Source organism: Colossoma macropomum, unplaced genomic scaffold, assembly GCF_904425465.1.
Source record: "Colossoma macropomum unplaced genomic scaffold, Colossoma_macropomum, whole genome shotgun sequence".
Lineage (NCBI taxonomy): Eukaryota > Metazoa > Chordata > Actinopteri > Characiformes > Serrasalmidae > Colossoma > Colossoma macropomum.
This window is the reverse complement of record NW_023495385.1, coordinates 198064-222640: the sequence shown is the minus strand read 5'-3', so window position 1 is coordinate 222640 and position 24577 is coordinate 198064. Positions and strand designations below refer to the sequence as shown.

The window sequence follows — 24577 nt, the reverse complement described above, 5'->3', positions numbered from 1 at the left end:
AAATATGTGCAGATATTGGTACTGAAATAAAGTGTCTAGGTGTGGAGTGTCCAGACGTGCAAGACGCGCGATAGGGGGTGCAGAACGTGCAGTATGTACACTAAGGTGTCCATATGTGCAGATGGACAGAATAAACTTATGGACAGTAAATGTAGATGACAGGAGGTGGTTTTAACGTTACGCAGGTCAGTAGAGGTCGTTGAACCTTATCCTGTACTTATGCAACACGGACAAACCCACTGCTTACAACCAAAGATCATAGATATAACCCAAGATAGTGCACGCCTGTTCGAGTCAATGGGGCGAAAAGGGGGTTCAGTTCCTGTCTGCTTCTACCGCTTCGCCCCGCCCCCCGTCTCCCGGGGCAACAAGCCTGTCCTGAAAGACAGGGGCTGGGCAGCGAGCCGAACAAACCCGAAACAAAACTATTTCTTAAAATCAGCGCATCGGAAAAAACGTGTTTAGGCTTAAAATACTCACAAACCCTTACAATGATAAAACAGTAGTTCGCTGTAATGTTCAAGGTAATAATCGCTAAAGTTTGGATGATTTTCCCACAGGTGTGCAGACGGCTCGAGTCTCTGTTTACACTACACAGACGTCACGTTCCGGGAAGTGTTCAGAGATGGCGGCTCTCGCCTCTGTGGACTCTCTCTGTCACAGCCGTTGCTTATCGCGGTTATGACCGCCTGTGGTTTTTATACAAGTTAACAAGTTTCAAGTCCACAGACAGGAGCCGAGGAGGACGATAAAGCCGTGCAGTTCAGAACCGTTTAAAACGTCAAAGCTGTCCAGCATGACGGACCCGACAACCCACAGGTAGCTAGGGTTAGCTATGCTAAGCTAATCTTGAGTTTTTACAAATGTGACTTATACCGGTAATGTAGCTGTTATTACACTTGCTTGTGTTTAGTATGTGGTAATTCGTCTGGCTGCATAGTGTCATTGCAGATACAGACGTTTGGGCTAGTTTTCGTTTCATTTTCTTCAGAAGTCTCCGGGGGTGTGAAGTCATTTTTGTGTTTCTTCTCTTCGCAGAAACGAGCCTGGTGGTGCTGCCATTCACCAAGACGTCAAGGTAGGGTGTGAATTTTGATCCAGAACGCCAGAAAACCTTGAGGCGACGTGGAACAACATCTTCAAGAAGGCCCTCTTATCAAACACATGATAACGACAAAATTAACTGTACTCGGCCATTAGCCTAAGAACACAGCCTGCCTTCACCTTTGTCCCTTAACCTGCTGGTATGATTTCTCCAAATACGCAGATCTGCCACTGAAAGGGCTAAAGTACTTTTACCATGGCATCATTTCAAATGACAAATCATCAAAGCGATTTCAGAAAGGTGTAGCGTTGGCCTAGAAGAAGACATGGGCAACATTAGCCAGAGGCGAGTCCAGGCAAATGCTCTTTTATTTCTAACAGGCGCTACAGCAAAGCAGCGAAGTGCCCAGCCCAGTGCTGCCCCAGCACAAAACATGGGGTAATGTGGGAGACCACGACATAGGAGGGTGGATAAGCACACACATGAAGACCCACCCTCTCCAGACACAATTTTGATAAACTAACACAACAACAACAACAGCAGCAACGACATAACAGTTGTCCTGCACCCCGAGAGCCGCTTTGCATGGCAACATTCCCTAAGCCCCCCACAACAGCGTGACCTGTGGTGGTCTTTCAGTATTTCGTGTTTATATAATGTCATTTTTCAGTCACGCTTTGCCTTTATTACAGCCTCCATCCTTTTCAGGAGTCTTGCTGTCGGTTTTTAAAAGAAAAATCTGCGAGGTTATTTTTCCACATCTTCAAAGTTCAGTCTTTGAAGTTAGTTTCAGTTTCTGCCTCTCATGATCCAAGTGATCTCAAACGCACTTAGTGATGTAGAGGTCTGGACTCTGTGGTGGTCAGTCCATTGTGATAGTTTGGTGGTCTGCTAAATCTTGCATGATTGTTAGGAGTCCTGAGTTCTCTTTATCTTAATCTTTATTTGAAACACCATTTTTGGAAACTCCTGTTTTCTTTCGCATATTTTCCTTTGACTTAACAGCTGTTAAGACTAGAAATTAAATAACGGAACAGTGGTCCCTGACTTTTACACACTACTGTATGTACATGAAAAATATTGAGTATTAGCATTAACCTACAAGGCCATCCATAATAGTTTATTTGAACTGATAAAATAAATTATATTGGCTCTCAAAGGTACAGAATTTCTGAAATTAAGAGTTTAAAATGTGTCAAGAATGAACATGCATATCCCATGAATTGTGAGTAAGGTGACTTTATAGAGTTCCAGTTTTGGCTTTAAAATATTTAGCTTAATCAGACTTTATACTATAGTATGTCATTTTGAACTTGTGTTACAGGATTATTATGGGAAGATACTCAGCCAGACCTCTGATCTGAAGAGTAATGCTTGTGTGCCTTCTGCTAAGCCCATCCCTGCCTACATCAAAAAAGCTCTGGCTGAAGTTCACTCTGATGTCACAGCAAGGTAACCTCTCTTGTCTGTATCAATTTGAAATGATAAAGTATTACAGTAGGCATATACAGTTAATTAAAAGACTGCAAACTTAGATTTGTATTATGTTAAGCCCATTTCACACCAGATGCGACGCGGCGTGCATGCTAATCCAGAACCACTCCGCGACGCTAGGTATTTCACGCCGGACGCGACACACAAACTTTATGACAGAAAGAGATCAACGATAAAAAATTGATAGCTGCCTTGACTGTTGGTGGCTTTCTCACCAGGTGGTGTACCTCTATACAAAGAGGAGGAGACGCCTGTGTGCTCACAACATTAACATACTCAAGGCGTTTCATTCAACCTGTCAAAGAGTTAAAACTAGATTCGTTGATGTGTTTATTAGCCTAGATTGTATATTATAGCATAGACATTGCAAAAAAAAAAAGAGAGACGAGATGCAACTGGACAAGCTGGTCAGGGGAGCGGGGTCAGTGGTAGGTGTGAAACTGGACTCTGTGGTCAAGGTGGCTGAAAGAAGAACATTGCACAAACTGCTCTCAATTATGGAGGGTGATGACCACCCACTGCACACCATCATCATGGACAGGAGGAGCATGCTGTCACAGAGCTGCTCAACCGACAGATTAAGGAGATCCTTTGTCCCCAGAGCCATCAGGCTCTTCAACTCTTTCCAGGGGGGCCAGAAGAGAAGAGAGAAGAGGGAAGAGGAGAGATGAGGACTGAATCTGAATCTCATGTAAATCACAAATCATAGGTCTTATATCTTATGCTAAATCTTATGTTTCTTTTTATCCATCTGCACATCTGGACACCTTACTGCACATATTGCACTTTCTGCACACGTTATTGCGCATCTTGCACATCTGGACACTCCACACTAGACACTTTATTTTGGTACCAATATCTGCACGTATTTATTCAGTATTGTCATTATATGCCGTCACCTGTGCCTCCTTGTACAGTCATTATTGCACTGCCTTATCATCTCAGGTTATAGATCTTATTCCAGATTGTTGTATTTTTCTATTTGTATATATGCCTGTTTTTTTGTTTTGTTTTGTTTTATATTTATTCTTCCTGTTATATTTTTTACACCCTTATTACTATTGTTACTACTGTCCTGTGTTGTGTGACTGCTACTGGCTGCTATCCATCTATCTATCTATCTGTCTTTCTGTCTTTCTGTTTCTGCATAGAAATAGACCCAAAGCGCATTATTGCGCTTCAAGCGCGTGTTACCGCCGTGAACGGCTACATTGATTAATATAGGAGAGGAAATGGGCTTTAGACTTATGCATAGACTCTGTGTCCAAAAGTATCCCTAATTAGTGAATTCAGCTATTTTAAGGTTCATGCATTGCTGACACAGGTGTTCAATTACACACATACAGCTTGTATAAGCTCCATAGAAAAGCATTGACAATAGAGTGGGACGCTCTGGAGCAGCCACACATGAGCATAAAATCACCATGCATCATGCAATGACAAGTGTAGGCTGGAGTGGAGCAGTGGAACTAGGTTCCCTGGAGTAGTAGAGCTCCATTCAGTACCTTCACGATGAGTTGGAGTGATTCAGAACTAATCGTTAAACGTCAGTACCTTACCTCACTAATGCTCTTGTGGTTGAATGCAAGCAAATCATGACAGCAATGTTCTAGCATAGTATAAAGCCTTCTCAAAAGAGTAGAGGCTGTTACTGCAGCCAAGGTGGCAAACGCCCTATTAATACTATTGATTTCAGAAGAAACAGATAAGCAGGTGTCTGCTAACTTTCATAGTGTATACAAGAGTCGTCATCTGTTATTGTTCATTTTATTTGATGGAATCCACAAAAAGCCCTTTAGTCCATATTTACACATTGTTAGTTTGTAAGAAAGGCGAGTATGAATTAATGTTGCACGTTTAAGGTCAGTCTTTGGGATCCCTCTGCTGGTCGCCCAAGTAATACCCTCTTTGTTCTCAGGTACTATGGCTGTGGGCTGGTGGTGCCTGAGTGTCTGGAAGGCTGCAGATTGCTGGATCTTGGCTGTGGCAGTGGCCGTGACTGCTACATGCTCAGCCAGCTAGTGGGGGAGAATGGGCACATCACCGGAATTGATATGACAGAAAATCAGGTGGGTCTGATTAATGATGTCAGAGAGCTGACTGTGAGTTTCCATGAGTCAGGTTCAGTCTATCAGTTTTTCTGCATTAAAAAGAAATGGCCAAGGATTTCAGCACAGCAAATCTAATTCTGGAGGTGCCCAAGAAGATATGAACCCCTTTTCACAGTAGCTATAAAATGCAATATCTGCCAGTTTTGGAGGGCTCTCCGATCAACTATAAATAACGTTGGTGGAATACATTTTGATGGAATTGTGTATGATTTAGAAAAACAGAACTGAACTAGATTTTTGTCTTTTGAAGGTGAGCAAGCAAGTCAACATTTAAAAATGTTTGTGTATTGATGCTATGTTTGTATTGTGCCAGTTGAAGACAAATTTTTTATATCAAGAAAGAAGCTGCACTTGTGACGTTCTCACTTCAGATGCTACTGAGGATGCCAGAAAAACAATATGACCTCACTAGCACTGTGAAAGTGTAATATATCTAATTCTGATTGTTACAGCAATGAGGATTATAAATGTGAGTGCATATAAAGACACTAATGCTAATATAATGATGAAAAAACAGTTGCAATGTTAATGCTCTGTGTTTATTGACAAATACACTGTCGCCAGTATATTACAAGGCTAGGTATGGGCCAATATGAAAATTTTCTGTGATTATATCAGTGCAGTATTTTGCAGTATTGTGGTGTACTGGAAATGTATAAAAAGTGCTAATACACATTTAAATTCGGCATGCACAATGATATCTGAGTCATATCAGTAACGGCAGATAAAAAATATTGGCATTGGACAGATGCTTAGATCTGGCTGATATTTCAAACTGACATTTGATGTATTGATTGTACTGTGGAAGAGCAAATTTAGGTGATGCTGGGCTACTGTGGTAATAATTTTACTATGTTTTAACCCTTTACAAATAAATGTCACATATGCCCGTAATGCTAATCCAGGTGGATTTACTGGCAATTTCGACATTTTATACATTTTTATGTATTGGCTTTGGCAGATATGTACATGGAAAAATATCAGATATTGGCATTCCCTAATTGGTGCATCCCTAATTAAAATAATTTCACAACAGGTACTGTGTTGATAGACTAATATTTCTTCAGGAACATCGGCTATTATTTAAAAAAAAATGTGAAATTATCACCAATATTTACTGTTCAGATGATATGAACAAGCATTTTCTGGGTCTGTGTCAAGTAGACTGTTTACTTCATTTATTACTATTTAACAAGACGTATGATTATTGTTTTTTTTACTGCAGTATATTATCACATACATTTTAGCACTATTGAAATTTAGCAGCTATATGATGAGGATGACATTGAGCTATTTATTGTTTGGGCAGAAAGGAGAAAATGTGCCCTTGTTTCTCACGATGTGACAGAAAACTTAATTCTGCTTTTGCTCTATGCTGTAAAAGGTTTTGTCAGTTCAACCTAAAAAACATACTTCATACTTATTTGACTTTGATTGAAGGCATCATTTATTCAAAGTATTTATATAGATAGAATAAAACTTGTAAATTTACTTGTAATTTTGAGATTGAGCTGACAAACCGTCTTTTTCAGTTATGGAGTTTGACTTGAATAACTTGAAGCACTGAAATACTGATACATCATCTTCACAACTGACATCTTTCTATTAGTGCCCCAACTGATAAATGAGTTGACTGATGATATTATCTGATATCAAGGATCTGTGGTTTATTGATATTTTTACTAATATCACAGCTGTTCTTCTGGGTAGGCCAGTATGAGACTTTCAATATCTGTACAGTCGTATGCAAAAGTTTGGGCACCCCCGCTCGAACTACATGTTTTGTTGGTTTTGATTGATGTTGATTGAAGTGAAAATAAATTAACACATCCTCTACAGAGAATCCACAATTTAAAACATCATTACTGTTTACTTTCTGAATTTAGCAAACATTTAAAAGTTAAAATGTGGTCTGTACAAAAGTTACAGTTAAATTCAGCACATAAATATAAATTGTGCTCTAAAATTTGCATTTGTGCCGGAAAAATGCATTTGTTTATATTCAAATATGTAAAATATTTAAGTACAAAAAATTAAATAGTAAAATATTCAAGTTTTTATACTATAGAGGACATGTTAACTTATTATCACTTAGAAAATTAATAAAACCAGGGGTATGTAAACTTTAAAATGTTTATTTATTATTTTTATTGTGTTTCTTTTTTAAGAAAATCAATGGGAATAAACAGAAATCATAAGAACAAAGAGTTCTAGGTAGCTCCACCTCTAGTGCTACATTTGTATTATTGACCATTGTGAGTTTCTGCTGTTTGAGTTTAAGAAGTGGGACAATTCAGCCAGATTTATCAGTGAGGTGCTTTTTAACCAAAACTGCTGATGTATAAAATTTAAATCTAAACTACTAATTTCGTTATATATAATATGAATTTAATATAATTATATGAATTTTAGGCCCGTAGGATCAGCTTCGGGAACAGAATTGTCATATATTTTCTATGGACACCACTAAGCTGAGCCATCTGTCTTACAGCTTGAGGTCGCGCGGAAGTTCATCGATTATCACATGCAGAAGTTTGGGTTTAAGAAGCCGAATGTGAACTTTGTTCAGGGGTACATCGAGGCCTTGAGGGAAGCTGGATTGGAGGAGAAGTCTTATGATATAATAATGTAAGGCTTTTAAACCCACCTCTTTATTTATGCACACACATTAAAGGTACAGTAATTGATATTTTTTCGGCTCCAGATGGTTTGCTGCAGGGCTCGTCACATGGATTCTTAGAATTTTCAAGAAGTGACTCTCAATCACTCTGACACTGCAAACAGATATCCTTTTCTTAATATGGAGCCTGTTGTTCTGTTTCCTCTCTATTACTTTGTAGTTCATTCCACTACATTTTTAATAGAATTCTCATGTTAAATTTTGTGTGAATTATTTTGAACCTTTAAAATGATTCTTCAGCTATTTCACTCAGACTTGTTGCACATATTTATTTAATTGAAGAACCTTGTCTCGTTATTTGCGAGACAATGCTTATTTCTGAGTCACTTAACCAATAGAAAATAGTCCACACTTTTAAGCAACATGTGAAAAAATTTGAGTCAGTCTTTTGTATCAAAAACACAATGCACACCAGTTTTATTAATCTTTTCACTCCAGCTTCAATGTTATTTTAGTTAATTTCATTTTATTATTCATTTTATCTTGCATATTTTTGCTTTCTATTTTATTGCAACCTAATATTTCATTGAAAAGCAGTTTGAGCAGCTAAATCTAGACAAAATAAATATGTATATAAATATGTATATTTATATATTTAGATTGAAAACAAAATAAATATTTCGTTTTTATTCAGCATGAAAATCTGCAAAATTGCAGAATAATGAAAATTACATAAATCTTTCAAATGTTATGGGTTGAGTCTTTTTTCTTTTATTATTCTTATTAATTACCCTCTTAAAAAAAAAGTGCTAAAAAAGTTTTTTGGAGCAGAGTTAACAACAAGCTTCTCTAAAGAACAATTTTTGTAAATGAGATGTGTGAGTGTAAAGAACCTTTTTAAAACTTAAGTAACCTCCACATAATGTAAAGGTTCCATAACATTTAATGACTTTTTTGTAAACATATAGTCATATGCAAACGTTTGGGCACTCCTGATCAAATTTCATGTTTTTAGTTTGTTTCCTGAATGTGAACTTATTTTCATTTAGAAAATCAACAGAACATATAATTTGACTGTTTGAATTTGAGTGTTCAAACCTTTGAATTCTGTACATCGATGCCTAGAACTGTTTAGGATCTTTTGTTTTTAGGAGTGTGTTGACTTACCAATCACTACAACCCTGTAAAGCCACTTTGACATCTTGATTTTGTTTGACAGATCTAATTGCGTGTTGAACCTTTCACCAGACAAGGCCAGCGTTTTACGAGAGGCCTTCCATATCCTGAAGGTACTTTGTTCTTCATACATAATAGGTATTAGTCTGTGTAACTATAGTGTATTACAGTAATGTATCATAAGTTTTCTTCATATTCATTCAGATACAGGTTGATGTTCACATTTCACAACTCTCTACAAAACAATACATCAGTCTTCAAAGAAGAGATGTGACTTTTTATGGCCGATCAGTAGAAATGGCTAAAAGTTTGTGTTCTTGTTTTTCAGGATGGGGGTGAACTGTACTTCAGTGATATTTACAGCAATGCCAGAATTTCAGAATCTCTCAGGGCCAACAAAGTGTTGTGGGGTAAGAGAGAAACTGAAGAAATCTCACATTCTCTGCATGATATTTACACATAACATGTTGTCCTAAGCCTGTCAACAGTTTTGGGATACCTACAGTGAGAAGCAAATGTATTGGGCCAATGAGGTTAAACGGGTTATTATTGTTGCGTATGCATAAATTTTGTATTCTAGCTCAAAACACGAGCATGAGACTAAAACACAGAATGTCAGCTTTTGTTTCTGGCCACTGTTTTCCATGTAACATAAACTATACTGGACAAAAAATGTCATTGTTGTGTGAATTCCTCCAGGACTCTTCTTGCTCATCTTTGGAGTTCTTTGTTAATTCTAGCCTGAACCGATAATAAATTGTAACGCTTCTGTGTTCCTTCTTTTGAAGTCTTCTGCGAGTTGTGAATGCTGACACGGTCACCCTTACACTCTATAGACTGCCTTTTCTTATTTCTTTGGATGTTATTTTGACCTTTTTCTTAACAGCGTTAATAGTGTTCCTCGAATCAGCTGCTGTGGGGCAGCCTGAGCGTTACTAATTGCTTACTTCTCCAGTAGTTCCCATAATAGTAGTTCTATTCAAATTCTAATCTATTTTATTCTATTCTATTCTGTTGTGCTGTTTTGGAATGTCCAGCTGTTCCACAAAGGCTCTGATTGGTATTTGCTTTAATCTTATGTTCAGAACTGCTTATCTGCAGTTTTCATCTCCTTTTGTACCCTAATGCAAACTGTCGTTCATGTGTCCCAATTCTTATAAGCTCAGGTGAAATTCACAACAAATGATTTAAAGAGGAAAAAAATCTGGTTTACATTGTATGGAAAACAGAAATAACTGCCAACATTCACTGCGCAAGTCTCATGCTTATCTTTTGATCTGGAATACAAAATTTACAAATATGTGACAAAGATCAATGTTTTTGCTTCTCGTTGTATTTTTAAAGTTTTTGTGACAACATTACCTTGGTAAAAAAGCCAAAACCCACACATTTTATCCCCATGTTGTGATGGCATCACTCATCAGCACTCAAAGCTTTCAGCTGGTTAAACGTTGGGCCAAGAGAGTTTATATACGTTCTTTTAGCAATAGTTTGGAAAAGAAAAGTGTCAAATAATTAATTACGCAAACATCTGCAAGTATTTTTTCCCCATACTAACAGCAATCATTTTTCTAAAGAAAACAGGCTGTTTCCCAAATTTGTGGGCAATATTATTATTATTTATTGTGATAAATTGTCACAATATGCTTTTCTAAGCATATCGTGTATATCGTCAGTACGTAAAGAACACTGACCACTAACTAGCATAACTGAGCATAACTACAGTATGCGCTCAAAAATATTTAAACCCCTCAAGGTGCAAGGCAGTTTGGTAATATAAAAAATTTGATGAAAATATTTCAACCCGAGCTTTAGTAAACAGTCAAAGAAGGTTTATCTTTACATATTCAAGCGAATTTAAAACAATAAAGTTGAGTTTACTGTGAACAGTTCAAATGAAAAATCATGCTCTCCACAAATGTCCATGTGCAAAATTATCTGTCCCCCAAAGTCAGTATTCGTGGTGCATCCTGAACACTTTATAAACTTAAATAAATGTTTCCGGTAGGTCTTCACAAGCTTATGACATCTTTCTGTTGGAATCTTTGCTTATTCCTCATGTGCAAAGCTTCCAGCTCATTAATGTTCTTGGGTGCCACCACAGCTTTCTTTTAATCCCACCAAAGATTATCAGTGGGATTTAAATCCAGGGACTGAGATGGACACTCCAGGACCGATCCCTGAACCAAACTTTGGTTGATTTGGATGTATGCTTGGGATCAGTGTGTTGCTGGAAAGTCCATTGATCATCAAGCTTCAATTTATGCACTGAAGACAACACAATGTTCTCCAAAATGAACTGGTATTTCAAAGAATCCATGATGGCACTCAGATGTTCAGGACTGCCAGTTCCTGCAGCAGCAAAACACCCTAACAACAGGACTGACCCACTTCCACGCTTGACCGTGGGGTTGGTGTTCTTTTTGTAATATGCTTCACTTTTCTTGTACCAAATATGCCATCGATCCATGGGTCCAAACAGATCTAATTTAGTTTCATCACTCCATAAAGCTGTCTCCCAGAACTCCACAGGCCTGTCTAAATTCCTTCTTGCATATTTGACTTTGCATAGTCAACGTTTATGTGCTTTTTGGTCAAGAGTGGAGTGCGGTGAGGTGTCCAAGGATGAAGTCCTTGCTTGTGTAATGTTCTTCTTATCGTCTTAACTGATTTATTTTATAGCTTTATTCCTGTCTGCATCAGGTCATACTGCAGTAATGCGAGGGCTGGTTTTCAGCTCCTTTTTTCTTTGCCGTGTTTGGTGCTGAGCTTGAACACATGCATGGATGGGATTTATGTATGTATCATAGCTGAAGCAAAGTAAATTTCCTAGGGCTTAATTCTGTTGTAGCACAATTTTGTAGCTTTACAAGACTAACAATGATTTAAAAATCAGCTCTGTTGAATAACAGTTGAATAATTTTGACATGGCTGTATTGAAAACTTATCCTTTTACTCAGAAATATGACATCATAACATTTTTGCTATCAGTTTGAATAGGCCAGTCAGTTGTTACACAGGTAGTTCAAAAATTCTCTGGGTCTTCATAAAAGCTTGATTTTGTACGTCTTTACAGTCTCAATGTGGGGTTTGAATAATTTTGAGTGCAACTGTAGGTCTATGTAATTAGATGTCGTTCAGTTTGTAAAACATCAAATAAAAATCATTGTAGGTTATTATTATTATTATTATTATTATTATTGTTATTATAGTATTTTTTCTGTCTGTTCCAACTTATTAAACCTCAGAAAAATGAAATCTTGTGATGTGTATCGTAAAAATGTTTTTAAGTATTGTGATATATTTTTTACATATCGTCCGTCTGTATTATAATGTTTGTCTAAGTTCATATACCAAAGAACTCTTTATCCATCTTGCATGATTATTTGTCAACCCTTCTTTATTCCTTAGAATTAAAGAGGCTGTTTTTGTTACTGATTGGCTGCATTGTGTCGCATTCAAAAAAAAAAAACAACAACAAAAAAAGGTTCAGGCTTAAACATTCCTTCAGCATGAATAGGCGAGGCTGCTGTAGGTGGATATATGAAGATGTGTTGGCTTTTCTTGATATCACAGAAACACTGAATTCAAAACAGGCAGCTTAACTTCTAATCTTCTAACAGCTGTAACTTCTACTTGAACTGTATGGTCTTGGAAGAGAACAGCATGTTCAGTATGTTTCAAAACTTTAACAGTGACTATATACTATGACAAACGTTTAAATTCCTAAAAAAAACACAAAGAATTTTTCTTTCCCATGATATGGGTGCTGTAAGGTCAAAGCAACATAGACAAAACTTAAGGATGCAGTAATGAAAGAGCTCCTTCTTGGGGCTGCTTAGTTCAATTTGCATATTTGCATAGAAAAAGCCTGAATTATTTGATTCATAACTATAACTGAGTGTTATAGCTTTGAGAAGTTTTCGTGCAACAACCATTTTAAAAGTGGAGACTTTAGAATATCCGAGACATTTTAAAGGTGTTTTCTATGTTTAATTGAGGCGAGTGCCTGAGCGGGGCTCTGTGGTGGGAGGACCTCGTGCGACTGGCTGAAGAGGTCGGATTCAGCATGCCCCGACTGGTCACTGCCAGCATCGTTTCCGTAGGCAATGAAGAACTAGAGAAGCTTCTGGGTAAGAGAGTCATAGTTACACCATTTTTCTTGGTATTTTAATGATAAGCAAAAAGGTATTTTAAGAAGAAGTCTTCTATTCCTGTTTTCGCCCAGAAGAAGCTTTCTAACTGTACTGCCACTGTATATGATGAGACGTAATGCAAATTGTTTTTTAGGTGACTACAAGTTTGTCTCTGCCACATATCGCCTCTTCAAGTTACCCAAGAACTCAGAGAAGAAGCGCTGCCTTGTCATGTATGATGGAAACATTACAGGTTCAGAAGAAAAATTGGAGTTTGATGCTCAGTATTCTTTTAAGGTAGGTATTTTAGGCTATGACGCATGTGATACAGCGCAAAGAAAAGAGTGTGTTCCAATGTGTTATGCAGTGCTATAACTTTGCACTTTTGCTACGTCTTTCTGCTGTCTTTATTTGTTTATTATGGTTCGATTAGGAGCAAAAAGGAACATCAAATCTAATCTAATCTAATGTAATTGAATTCAGTCTAATAATGTAATAGTTCTAAAGATCTGTGTGAAAGTACCTGATTACAGGTTACTGAAATGTTAAACATTAACTACATAAAAATGAAGATGGACAAAGAGGGTGACGATTAGTCCCATCCACAAGTTCCCAACCCTGGTCTACAGTTTTCAATGTTTTAGTGTTTCCCCTGCTCCCATCACACAGGAACCAACTAATAAGCTCTTTAACAAGCCCTTCATGACTAGAAGTGGGTATGTTGGGAGCACAGAAAAACAAAAATGTGCAGGATGGGGGGTACTCCAAGGCAAGAAATGCTGGAACAGCTGGTCTATTCTAGTGGCCATCTGGTCTAATATTGGATCTGTTTAAAAGAAAAAAGTTATATTAATTTATTATTATTAAGCTAAATTAAAATGAAGATGGGTAAACAGGGCAAAGTTTATCAGGCAAGCACTATGGAGCGTAGAAATTTGTTTTCATTAAAGCCACTGCTATTAATACCTATAGATAAAGATAGACAGCTTTGTCAGTAGATGCTGTCAGCGGTAGTGTTCCTTTTAATTGGTGTACTTTTCTCTTTCTCGCTCATGTGTTTATCTTTTTTGTTTACATTTCTTATACCACTCATTCTGTCTTTAAGACATTAGGTAAATACACAGCTTGTATACTCTCCATAGAAAAGCACTGCCAAGAGATTGGGACGCTCTGGAGCAGCTGCACATAAGCATAAAATCACCATGTCTAATAACAAATGTCGGCTAGAGGGGTATAAAGCCCCCAGCATTGGGCTGTGGAGCAGTGGAACTGTGTTCTCTGGAATGATGAAGCCCATCTAACACCTTTGTTGAGTTGGAGTGAACCAGAACTAATCATCCAGCATCAGTACCTGACCTCACTAATGCTCTTGTTGCTGAATGCAGTCAAATTCTCACAGCAATGTTCCCATACCTAGTTGAGTCTTCCCAGAAGAGTAGAGGCTATTAGTGCAGCAAATAGGGACAAACGTCCTGTTCACATCCTTGATTTTAGAAGAAACAGTGGATGAGCAGGTGCCTAGATTTTTTTGGACATGTAGTGAATATTACACAAGTTGTTGCCAGAAAATGTATTACACAGTTATATACACAATTATATGAACGTATTATATTTTATTCATGTGGAAATTATGTGCACATTACAATCAAGTAAAGTCAACGAATGTATTACTTTAGTCAGTGTATGCCAAAAGATGTTGTTGAAAACTATACTAATGTGGTAACAAGCAGTTTAATTTAGCTAAATTATTTGATTAAGAACGAGGCTAAGTAACTGTTCTTATGAACAAAAGCAATGTTTATCAGTCCTACAGATCTTTGTAATCAATGTCAGCCCTATTTTGTAGCAACATGAGTACTACACCATAGAATGTTTTGCTTGTGTAATTCTCTGCAGGTGAATGAGGTGATGGAGGTGGATGGAGATGTGGCCAGCATCCTGAAGAACTCGAGGTTTTCTGAAGAGTTCACATTCCACTCTCAGGCATCAACAGCATGCTGTGCCAAACCCAAGGTTTGTACTAGAGCAGAAGCCTAGCCTTTGAAATAGTTTTGCATGTGATTTTAGCTTTTAGTCCAATTTAAAGTTTCACTGAATCCTGTTAAAATGTATTCATTTTATAAAATCTTATAAAATCAAAATTTACCACTAGTAATTATATTTTATTATGTAAGATTTTGTCATTACTAAGAACTCTTGACAATTCATTTTAAGAAACAAAATAAGAAACATAAGTGTAATTGTCTTGTATGGAAGAATATGTACATACAACATTTTTATGAAACAGTTCAGTTTTCACTATTTTTATTATTTTGATTTGTCAAGATTGAATAACCAAATGTTAAAAAGTAATTAACCTAAAGATCTAAAAATAAAACAAGAAGAAACACTACAAATATGGTTGTCAGGAGTCAGAATCAACTTGACAGCTCTTAGAAATAATAGTAATTAATACTAGTACAAATTTGTTTCTTCCACTAAAATGAATTGGAAAAGCCACAAATTTTCACTAACGAGAAGTGAAATCTTACATGCTAAAATACAGTTCTGGTACAAGTATTCTGTGTTTGTTCACACATAAAAATTTTTAATGTTAGTTTCTCATTTCTGACCCAACTTTCCATAAAACACTGCTCTGAAACATGCACTATCTCAAGTACAGTAATTTTAGATCCTGCTATGAAGACACAAAGTAGCCTAATATTGAAGAACAAAATCAAGCCTAGTAAAATAGTATCACTGTTTTCAAGAAACATGAAGCGCAAGTTTGCCCAATAACTGAGGGACCACTGTTCACGAGAAAACGATTGCATAACTAAAAGTGCCTCCATATTGGTCAGTCAGCTCTGCCATGGTCTTTTGTTCCATAAATCATGTGTGTTCAGACCACAGAACAACTGCCAAAATAGCTTGGCAGTATTGCTATGCTTATGTTTATTTGTTTATTATATTTTGTTTAGGAGCCAAAAGCAATAAGATCGGGTCTAATCTAATCTAATTCAATCTAATAATTGATTGGTTCTGACGATCTACCGGAAAGTACCCAGCTGTAAAACACTGCAACATAAAAGTAGGCTAGGTAAAAAATGAAAATGGCCTGATAGGGCAAATAATAATTGAAAAACAGATTTGTGAGTGTGAGGAACATTTTAAAGTTATAAAGATCCTTCACATAATGTACTTCTCTACACTTACATGTCTCATATCCAATTTCCATTCAATTCTATTGGAAAAAAAAAAAAGTTTTTTCTATGGTATTACACAAACAACTGCTTTTGGCACCTTTATTTTTAAGATTGCATTTCATCCAGTAGTTTCCATTGATGCATCATGGATAAACAATTATACAAAGCATGGTCCAATGAAATATCGTTGATTGTTTGCTTGTAACAAGTTAGCTTAACTAGCCAGTTAGCTAGCTAGATAATGTTAATATCACAGTTTTTTGAACAGTTGTTTGCCAGCATTTGCTCTGTTTTGTTAGCCTGTACTCACTAGGGTTTGCATAGATTAATCAAGTAGTAGTAAACAGAGTGCCAGTCAGTAAACTTGCTACCTCCAGTTTCAAACAAGATACAGGAATAACCTCATAAAACGGGATATTATGACTGTGTCTGTTTCAGTGAAATAGGCCTATACCTCGCTCTGAAAGGCTTATTGATGTGTAGATGCAACTGCTTGCTACTAGCATATGTATCACTACTTGCATTTATCTTGATAAATAGTAGTTTATTGTTGACTTATTCTCACTTGGAAAGTCAACAAGACATGTCATTTTACCAGGAGCCCCCAGCCTCCAAACGCAAGTGTTCTTTAAATGATGCTGTTGAAGATCCACTTTTTTGCAACTTTATTTTTAGTCTAGCTAGAGAAGTAGTGAATGGAACCATGTTTTTTTTTAATTTTATCTACATCATGCAACTGTCAGGTTGCATGGAAGTTATGTTTTATGCTGCTTGCAGCCTGTAAGAAGTTGTGTAAATGTTTTACCAGGTAAATCCAGCCTTAAAGGGGAATTCCACTGATTGTTCAAAATTCCTGCGTAATTCATTGATTGAGATGCAAATAATACATTTTAGACCAAACCTTTTTCTCAAAATGATTGTAACACAATTTGAGCAAAAGTACATGTGTCCATTACCATTTCATGTAATAACTTTCTGTCAGGCATTAAATGCTTTGGATGTCTGTTTCCTGCTACCACCTCTGTTAACGTTTTTGACTCTTTTATTTCATATCAGACCACTCTGAATGACTTTGCAACTTATTGATTAAATTATGCACAAATTTGAAAAAATTTGTGAAATTCCCCTTCGAAGTCACTGCAGTTTGTTAGCTTAGCTGCATCTGTCTTCCCACATGATTGGGAGTTTGTTATGCCCATCGCTAACCAGCATGCTACTCCAGGCCCAACAACAGCCGCAGACACTCAAGGACAAACAGCTGCCTCACTGCACTACGGCTGCGCTAATAACCTTCCAACTGAAGAATGTCACCTTATCAGAACTTCTCATGGTCACACAGCCCGTTTAGACATAAGAAGCAACTGTTTGGAGTCAGGCCTATTTATAATCGCACATAAACACGTTCATCCTTCAGTTTAATCTGTTATACTAGCTACAGAGAAAGTGTCTGGCCTCAGTTTATTGCAGGTCAAGTCAGCGCTCATCTAGGGATATGACTAAATGATCATTTGACCTTGGTTTCAGGTCTCTCTGATTCTAGTTCTAGGAGGAGATGTGCTTAGCCTTCATCTTAGACAATGTCTAAGAGCATGAACCTATTGAAAGTAGGGCCTGAATTATATGATTTTGTGGCCGATATGGATACCAATTTTTAGGGGGCTAAAAGTTCAGATAGTCAATATCAGCTGATATTTTGATTTGATTTTTATATTTATATTTTACATTTAAGTTTTATACTCCAGTCCCCATGCTCGAGGTAAAGTCTGGATTCATTTGACATGTTTTAGTATTTTAACCATGATGGTGTTTTGTGTTCAGATTCACAAAAGACCGTTCCTGAGTTTTAGCGTCACAGAACTTGACAAATGCAATCATAGTTAAATTGTTTCTTATGACGGTGGTCAACGTTCTCTGTTAATTCAGGTTCAAATATTCAAGGTAGGATTAATCCTTGTGTATGTTCACATAAAAGCGTAACGTTTATGACCAGCAGCCAATTGTGTGAAACCTGTGGAGTTTCAAATTTTCAAAGAAGGGAAAAAAAAGAATGGTAATAAATAGAGATGCATTAATACCATTTTTTTTTTTTTCAGACAGAGAACATATTTTTTTAGTATTTGCTGATACTGAATCAGATGCCATAATTAATTACCTACTTAGGATTGAGTAGTTGTTGGTGTAAATGAGTACAATGTACCTTAAATCATTAAAATCTAGCTGATATTAAAAGAAGTGCATTAGCTAGTTATGCTACACTAGTTACCTTGAATTGAGAAGCGCTGCAGTGGAGAAGGGCGAGCTTTGTCCCCCTTCTGTACAGCTGTAAGTAAAGTACGTTTCATAGTTTTGATGCTCTTCACCTCTTTCTTTCAACATCAGTCACTGCATCACAATGGCAGCAGAGCTGACTTGTTAAGTTTTATGTCTGAAGTCTTTTGTTTGGCTGTAGCTGAATGTCCTTTAAAGCCAGACATACACTGTACAGTTTTAGAAATCTTGTTCTTTGGTGAGTCACACTGTCTGTTTGAGTAGTTCATTGTGTACGGACAAAGCCTACAGTGTAAATACTCGCACTGTACAAAACTCTCTGTCCATGCTATGTGAAACGCAGCTTCTACAGACAGCTGTGTCTACATCCCATTTCAAATAAAGCTGAAAACAGCAGCTCGGCTAACCACACAATACGGTCTCTCTACAGCCTATTTTGCAAAGGCAGTTTAAAAATCAGCATTGATCCCTCGCAATTCTACTCAGTCCAACAGAGTAAAGTGGACGTATGCGGACTTCAGCAGTCGACTTTTTTCCGAATTTTTGCGGGGTCAGTAACACTTCTCTGTGTGAGCAGAGTCTCCTTCACTGCCAGCATCAGTCATTTGTTCATTAGTGCGGTAGCTATATTTGGCTTGCGTCACACAGTATCAGCGGGTATCAGAATGTTGGCATCAGTGAATTTTTTCAAGTACGAGTAAATGAGCACGGTATCGGCCCAATACCCGATAGCAGTATCGGTACTGATGCACCCCTACTAATAAGTAATGCTGTCACCAGTGTAATAATAATTTCTTTATAGTCTTGATATCAGTATAATCTTCGTTTTCACCGCTGTAAAGCGTTACCTACATACATACATACATACATATACATACACATACACATACACATGTATGTTGGTTAATTGTATTTTAATGGGGCCCTTAGCTCATAGGGACACAAAAAGGCTGCCTACCTTTGCCTAGTGCAAAGACCTCCCCTGATAGTGATTAAACCACACTGCCAAATATTTTCATTTCTGACCTTCTTCATGTTTTTCTTCACTTCATTACTCTTTTTACCCATCATTTATATCATTTTATATACCTTTCCTTCAGTGTTGTGCAGCATTTTAAGAGTCCTGCCATCAGTTGTAAATTGTTGAATTCAAACACTCACAACTACATCATATTCTCTTGCACAAACTCACATGTATATTATATAGGTTATAGTTTTGCATACCAGTACATCTTAACAAGAAGTAAAGGTCACTCTGGGCAGCGCAGTATCTTGTGTAGGCCTAACCACATTGGGCAATAAGCTAACAGGCAAAGCACAGTTGCTTTAAGGTGAATGGACAATCAATAATGTCACTGATGATTGGATAGTCTTGGAATGCAAGCTTCTCCACAACACGTTACCAGGACAGAACTGTTTCCATATAATTCTATAATTGAAAAAATCAAACCTTCCAAAACCACTGAGGTCTTCATAGGCCCCAGCCCCAAAATGACAAAACATTAAGCTTTTATTTGTGCAACAATCATTAAACAAAAAGATAAAATTACTTAATATTGGATAGCTTTTCCCTTTGATTTCCTTAAATATTGAAGTTTTGTGTGTAAATTTGCAGACAACCTGATATAGAGAGAACAGTCCGTATTTTCCACTCAGCATTGATAGCTTCAGGTGAACAAATGAAAAACATTACCAAGCTATTTTGTGTTTAATGTGAGACCAAATATTCTCCCTTGAGTTTAAATCTGAGCTCTGAACAGCTCCAAACCAACAGTAAAACTTTTATATTTTGGGCTTGGCCCATTTTTCCCCAGGAGTGTACATAAAACCACTACTTACTGTAGTATAAAGCTATTTGTATTTATTATTTATTTGTGTATTCCTAGACAAATTAATATTTCATGCTTAGATAAATAGCTTTTTAATTCTGTTCTTTTTTCAGGTGCCTAAAACTTTTTTCACATCACAGTATTGTATATTCACAATAGTGTGGACAAGCAACACTCGGTTGCTTCTTTGCTTCAAACGCTCAGCCTATTTTAAAGAACCATATTGCTTGGTGGAATTGTTTGTTGTTATAATTATTAACGATACCTTAATATTATTTAAAGAAAATTGGTGGTTTGGTAATAACATGTTTTGTTGCTTTTTTAAGGCTTTGCATTGTACTGACACCCTTTATCCATGGTAAAACACACCATCTTGTGGCTTATAGCTTCATTTGAATGCTGGTGGACACTACCACTGATTTTCACCATTTTTTTTTCAGTTGATTGTCGTTGACCCCTATACCATTCAAGGAAAACAGAACATTTCTGAGCTTTCACTTTATGCCTTGTGGAATAGTGAAACATTGATTTATGGCTGTTGGGTCTTTTGTAGGAGCCACGTGTGCAAGCTAAGTCGCGTCTAATCTCAATGATAAACTGAACAGCGGCAGATAAATAGTTACGTAATCTCATCTTCCTTTCCATGGACATTTCATTCGTGCCTGCGTGTTCTCTTTGGAAAGACACATACATACACTTCTCTTTGATAATGGAACAGAGTGTATACTTGTCGCAAGTTTAGAAATCAAAGACAGTCATAACTGTAGATTGTTGGAATGTGTCAGACTTTTGTGCTGGTTGAGAAACAGTTCTCTCTTCTTTAAAGATCCTGATAGAAGAACCATAAATGCTCATGCAGTGGACTCAAATCAAGGACACCGTGTTAATCAATACTGCACTGCTCTGCTTCAGGGCTAATTATTACTGATAAACTACTGTTCACATATCTGGGCAGCTAAAGCTCAGTGATGCTACTTTCTTCCACTGAGAAATTACTTCTTTTCTGTCCTCAGGTCGTGCCTGTGAATCCTTTCGAACTGGTTGAGCAGTTGGGAAGTGGTGGTGTGCTTTCGTCCACTGGAGGGTGCTGTGGTCCCCAAGAGTCATGCTGCATGTGAATGTAGAAGGAAAATGTCATTTAAAGTGCCCATATCCTACATTTTTCATTCAGTGTAGTTTTCCCTTGAAGTCCACTTATAGACCAAATCAGTGGTTGCCTATAAATCTGTGTGGATAACTTGCATCCAGTCAGCATGGTATGAGCTCAGTTTATGGCATAATTTACAATAAATGCAAAACTAACCGACAAACTATTGGCAGTAATTGTAAAATCTTGTTGTGGGTACCAACATGTAGTGATTTTACTTACATTTTCCAGATGGTTCAGATTTTGGTTGTTGTTTTTGAATGTGCGGCGGGAAAAACAACCTTAGAAAGTGAACTTTTTTTTTTTTTAAATAAATAAACACTGCAAAGAAATGATATGATATTAAAATGTTATATTGACCTGGATAGGTCAATTTAAAAAAGCTTTCTGTTTTTTCCAGTATCTTGGTTAAATGACTCTCATGATTATTACAAAATACTGTTATACTAGTGCAGCACTACATGCGTTATCCACCCAGAAGTAAATTCTTTGCTTTTGATACACAATACTGATTAGCATTTGTGTGGTTTCATGTCACAAAAAATGGTCATAATTCTTTTTTACATGACCATTTTCCAACCTCTTTTTATCCCTTAGAATTAAACAGGTTCTTTTTGTAACTATACCTTTAAGACTGGTATATGTAAATGACCTCTGTTCTGACTGGCTGCCTCTTATTGTGCCTTCTTCAAAAAGCAGTCAGAGCTAAAACACTGCTTCTAACTTTAGAATGAATGGGAGGGGCTAAACTCCTTTAGGCTGAGTAGATGGATATATGGTAAATGATGTTTCACATGACATCACATAAACAGTGACTTTAAAACAAGCTGTTTTTGCAGCACAGTTTCCACATAGGGACCGAATGGACTGAGTAGCGAATGCTACATTTTGAAATTTAAACAGTGTTTACATATGACTTTAAATGCCTTGTTTTTCAAAAAAGTGAGGGGAAATTTGGTTTTCCATGATATGGGCCCTTTAACTTAAAGAGGTTTTATTAATCTTTGTATTTTGATGGACTGTTTTGTTACCTGACATGAAATTATAGTCAGGACATACAAGTATCCTAATGTTTTATATGGTTTGGTGATGTAATACTTGATATAATAACCTATCCTGTAGTTAACAGAGCGCTTATATGAAAGAAATGACAGTGCAACGTTACAAATATTATCAGTCTGAATTCATTTTACATGCACCCAAGTTCCTAAAATACATTCTAACTTTTAAGCAGCATTATTTGATAGCAAATAAAGTGTGAAGGCCTACATTGAGCTTCTGTTATGAGCCAAATAAATTCGTATCAGATTAGAAATAAATGCTAGATTTTAGTCAAGATCGTAATGATCTAGACCAGACTTAAATGTAATGTTATGTAATACGTATACGTGTAGTTTTCCTTCTCTATTTTATTGCATTTCTTAATCGGTATTAGCCGTTTTTGTTTACAGAGAGCAGATGAGTATCAAGGAGAGAATGAAGGGAAGAATGATGCAAAATGCCTTTCCTTGCTGTGGTACTGTGAGCCTCTGCTGTGGTAGCTGTCCTAATTGTGATGTTTGTGATGTAGGCTGGTATTAGATCAACTTTAAATGGAGTTTTAAGGGCCCATATCATGTAAAATGCAGTTTTCTTCACTTTTTTGACATAGTTGTAGTATGCAAACACTGTCGAAGTCTCAAAACATATTCAATCTCCAGTACGTACAGTCCACATATGAAAAGTTCATAACAAAACATCTTTTGGATTCACTGTTTGTGATGTCACAAAAACAACATATTCATATATATGCACCTATTCGGTCTACAGCAGTTTAGCCCAGCACATTTTCGCTGAATTTATAAGCAGCGTTTCAGCCTTGATCACTTTTTGAACAAGGCACAATACAGGCCAGCCAGTCAGAGCAGAGATAGTTTACCTCTGTCTTAAGACACAGTAACATAAACAGCATATTAAATCCAGGAGATAAAGAAAGGGCAGTCATGTAAAAATGAATTATGACCATTCTTGGTACATAAAACCACACAAATTTTACAAGAGGACCCATAGGAGAAAATATAATAAAAGAAAAATGTAGGCTTTGGGACCTTTAAAAGGCTGTATGTTCTTTTTTTAGCAGGCACATGCAAAATAAAAAGGGAGTTTAGTAGTAAAAAAATGGTAAAAATACCTTTTACAGTCCTAGTATATTAATTATACAGTGGCTGCAGAAATGTAACCAACATGTCAGCGACTTTGTACCTTCTAACGGACTCATCAGAGCTGAGCATCTGTCTTAGTGCCAACTGTGTGATATTACATCCCTCAATAGAAGAGTTAAGCAATACTAAATACTATCGAGTTGGCAATCAGAAGTGTCCTTTGGCTTTAGCCAGCCACTACGCACACATTGGTGTTATATACTGCTATTGTGGAGGCTGACGGTCTAATTGTAGGGACATATAATCATGCGCATAATAATGATTACAGTGATATCAGTGTGAATGTTCAACCGCTGTAGTGTTTTAAGAACTTCATTTGGAGTATAGTAGTGTATTACTGATCCTAATATGAGGATTTGTGGCCTCTACTCGAGGCAAAACCTATTATTTCAGGTTGAATGAGCAAGTGAACTTCCACTCAACTCAGCTGAAATAAAATGTCATCAGGCTTTCACACAGATGCTTGCGGGTTATTCCTGGAAATGTTATTCTCATAACTTCTGCCAGTTCAAAAAATTGAAATGCAGGGTCTGTTTTCTTTAAAGACCCTGATAGGACCATAAATACTCAAAGTGAACTCACCCAATCAAATCATGATTTCTTAACGATTTATGTATGTATTGGAAGGCTTAATAACAATGCACATTCTTTTGTAAATAAAAAACAAATCCTTAAGGACCTTCCTTCATGACTTGCTGTCTTTAATCATACAGTCATTGCAAATGTTTTGCATAGGACATTATTATTGCATATAGGTACTTAATATGGGATAATAATGCATATAGGATATATTTTTATATGTAGGTACCTATACAGTCGTAAGCAAATGTTTTGGCAAATAACATGAAAATAAGTCAACACAGAGGACGTACTGCTGCACGTTTTAAATACACAGTTACTGTTTATTTGCTGAATTTATCATATTGGAAAAAATAAACATAAAACGTAGGCTGTGCTAATGTTGACGCACTTCCTATTTTGTATTTTTTTTCCACAATGCTAAAATCAGCAAATAAATAGAAATGTTGCACCATAATGTGCAGACAAGTGTAGAGGATGTGTTGACTTGTTTTCACAAAGCATGTAATGTCAACAGGGGTGTTTAGAGGTCTGTATATATATTTTGCATTTTAAACAACAGCTGATGCATGATGTGTATGATGAGGGGAGTGTGTCAGAACTCGTTTTGATTAGTCTAAACTTTGTGTAGTACAACAAACAGTATCCATCCCATTTACTATAAAAGCAACATTTCATTTCCATACTTTCTGTTAAAATACTGTTTCATACTTTTGTGTTAGAAAGCAGTAATCACGTGATCAAAAGACATGCTAAGTGATGACAAACTCTTGAAAAAGTTTTTAG

General features: G+C 36.7%; 1 protein-coding gene across 1 annotated transcript; it reads left to right on the top strand.

Annotated features, from left to right (window-relative positions):
• The first annotated feature begins 585 nt into the window (after positions 1-585).
• On the top strand, positions 586-23895 carry as3mt (arsenite methyltransferase). The gene is made up of 11 exons (XM_036562362.1): positions 586-819; positions 1039-1078; positions 2370-2497; positions 4458-4608; positions 7142-7278; positions 8490-8559; positions 8775-8856; positions 12448-12579; positions 12737-12879; positions 14479-14595; positions 20878-23895. Exons 1-11 carry the CDS (start codon positions 797-799, stop codon positions 20980-20982), a joined length of 1128 nt encoding a protein of 375 aa, XP_036418255.1. The 5' UTR covers positions 586-796; the 3' UTR covers positions 20983-23895.
• Positions 23896-24577: the final 682 nt, after the last annotated feature.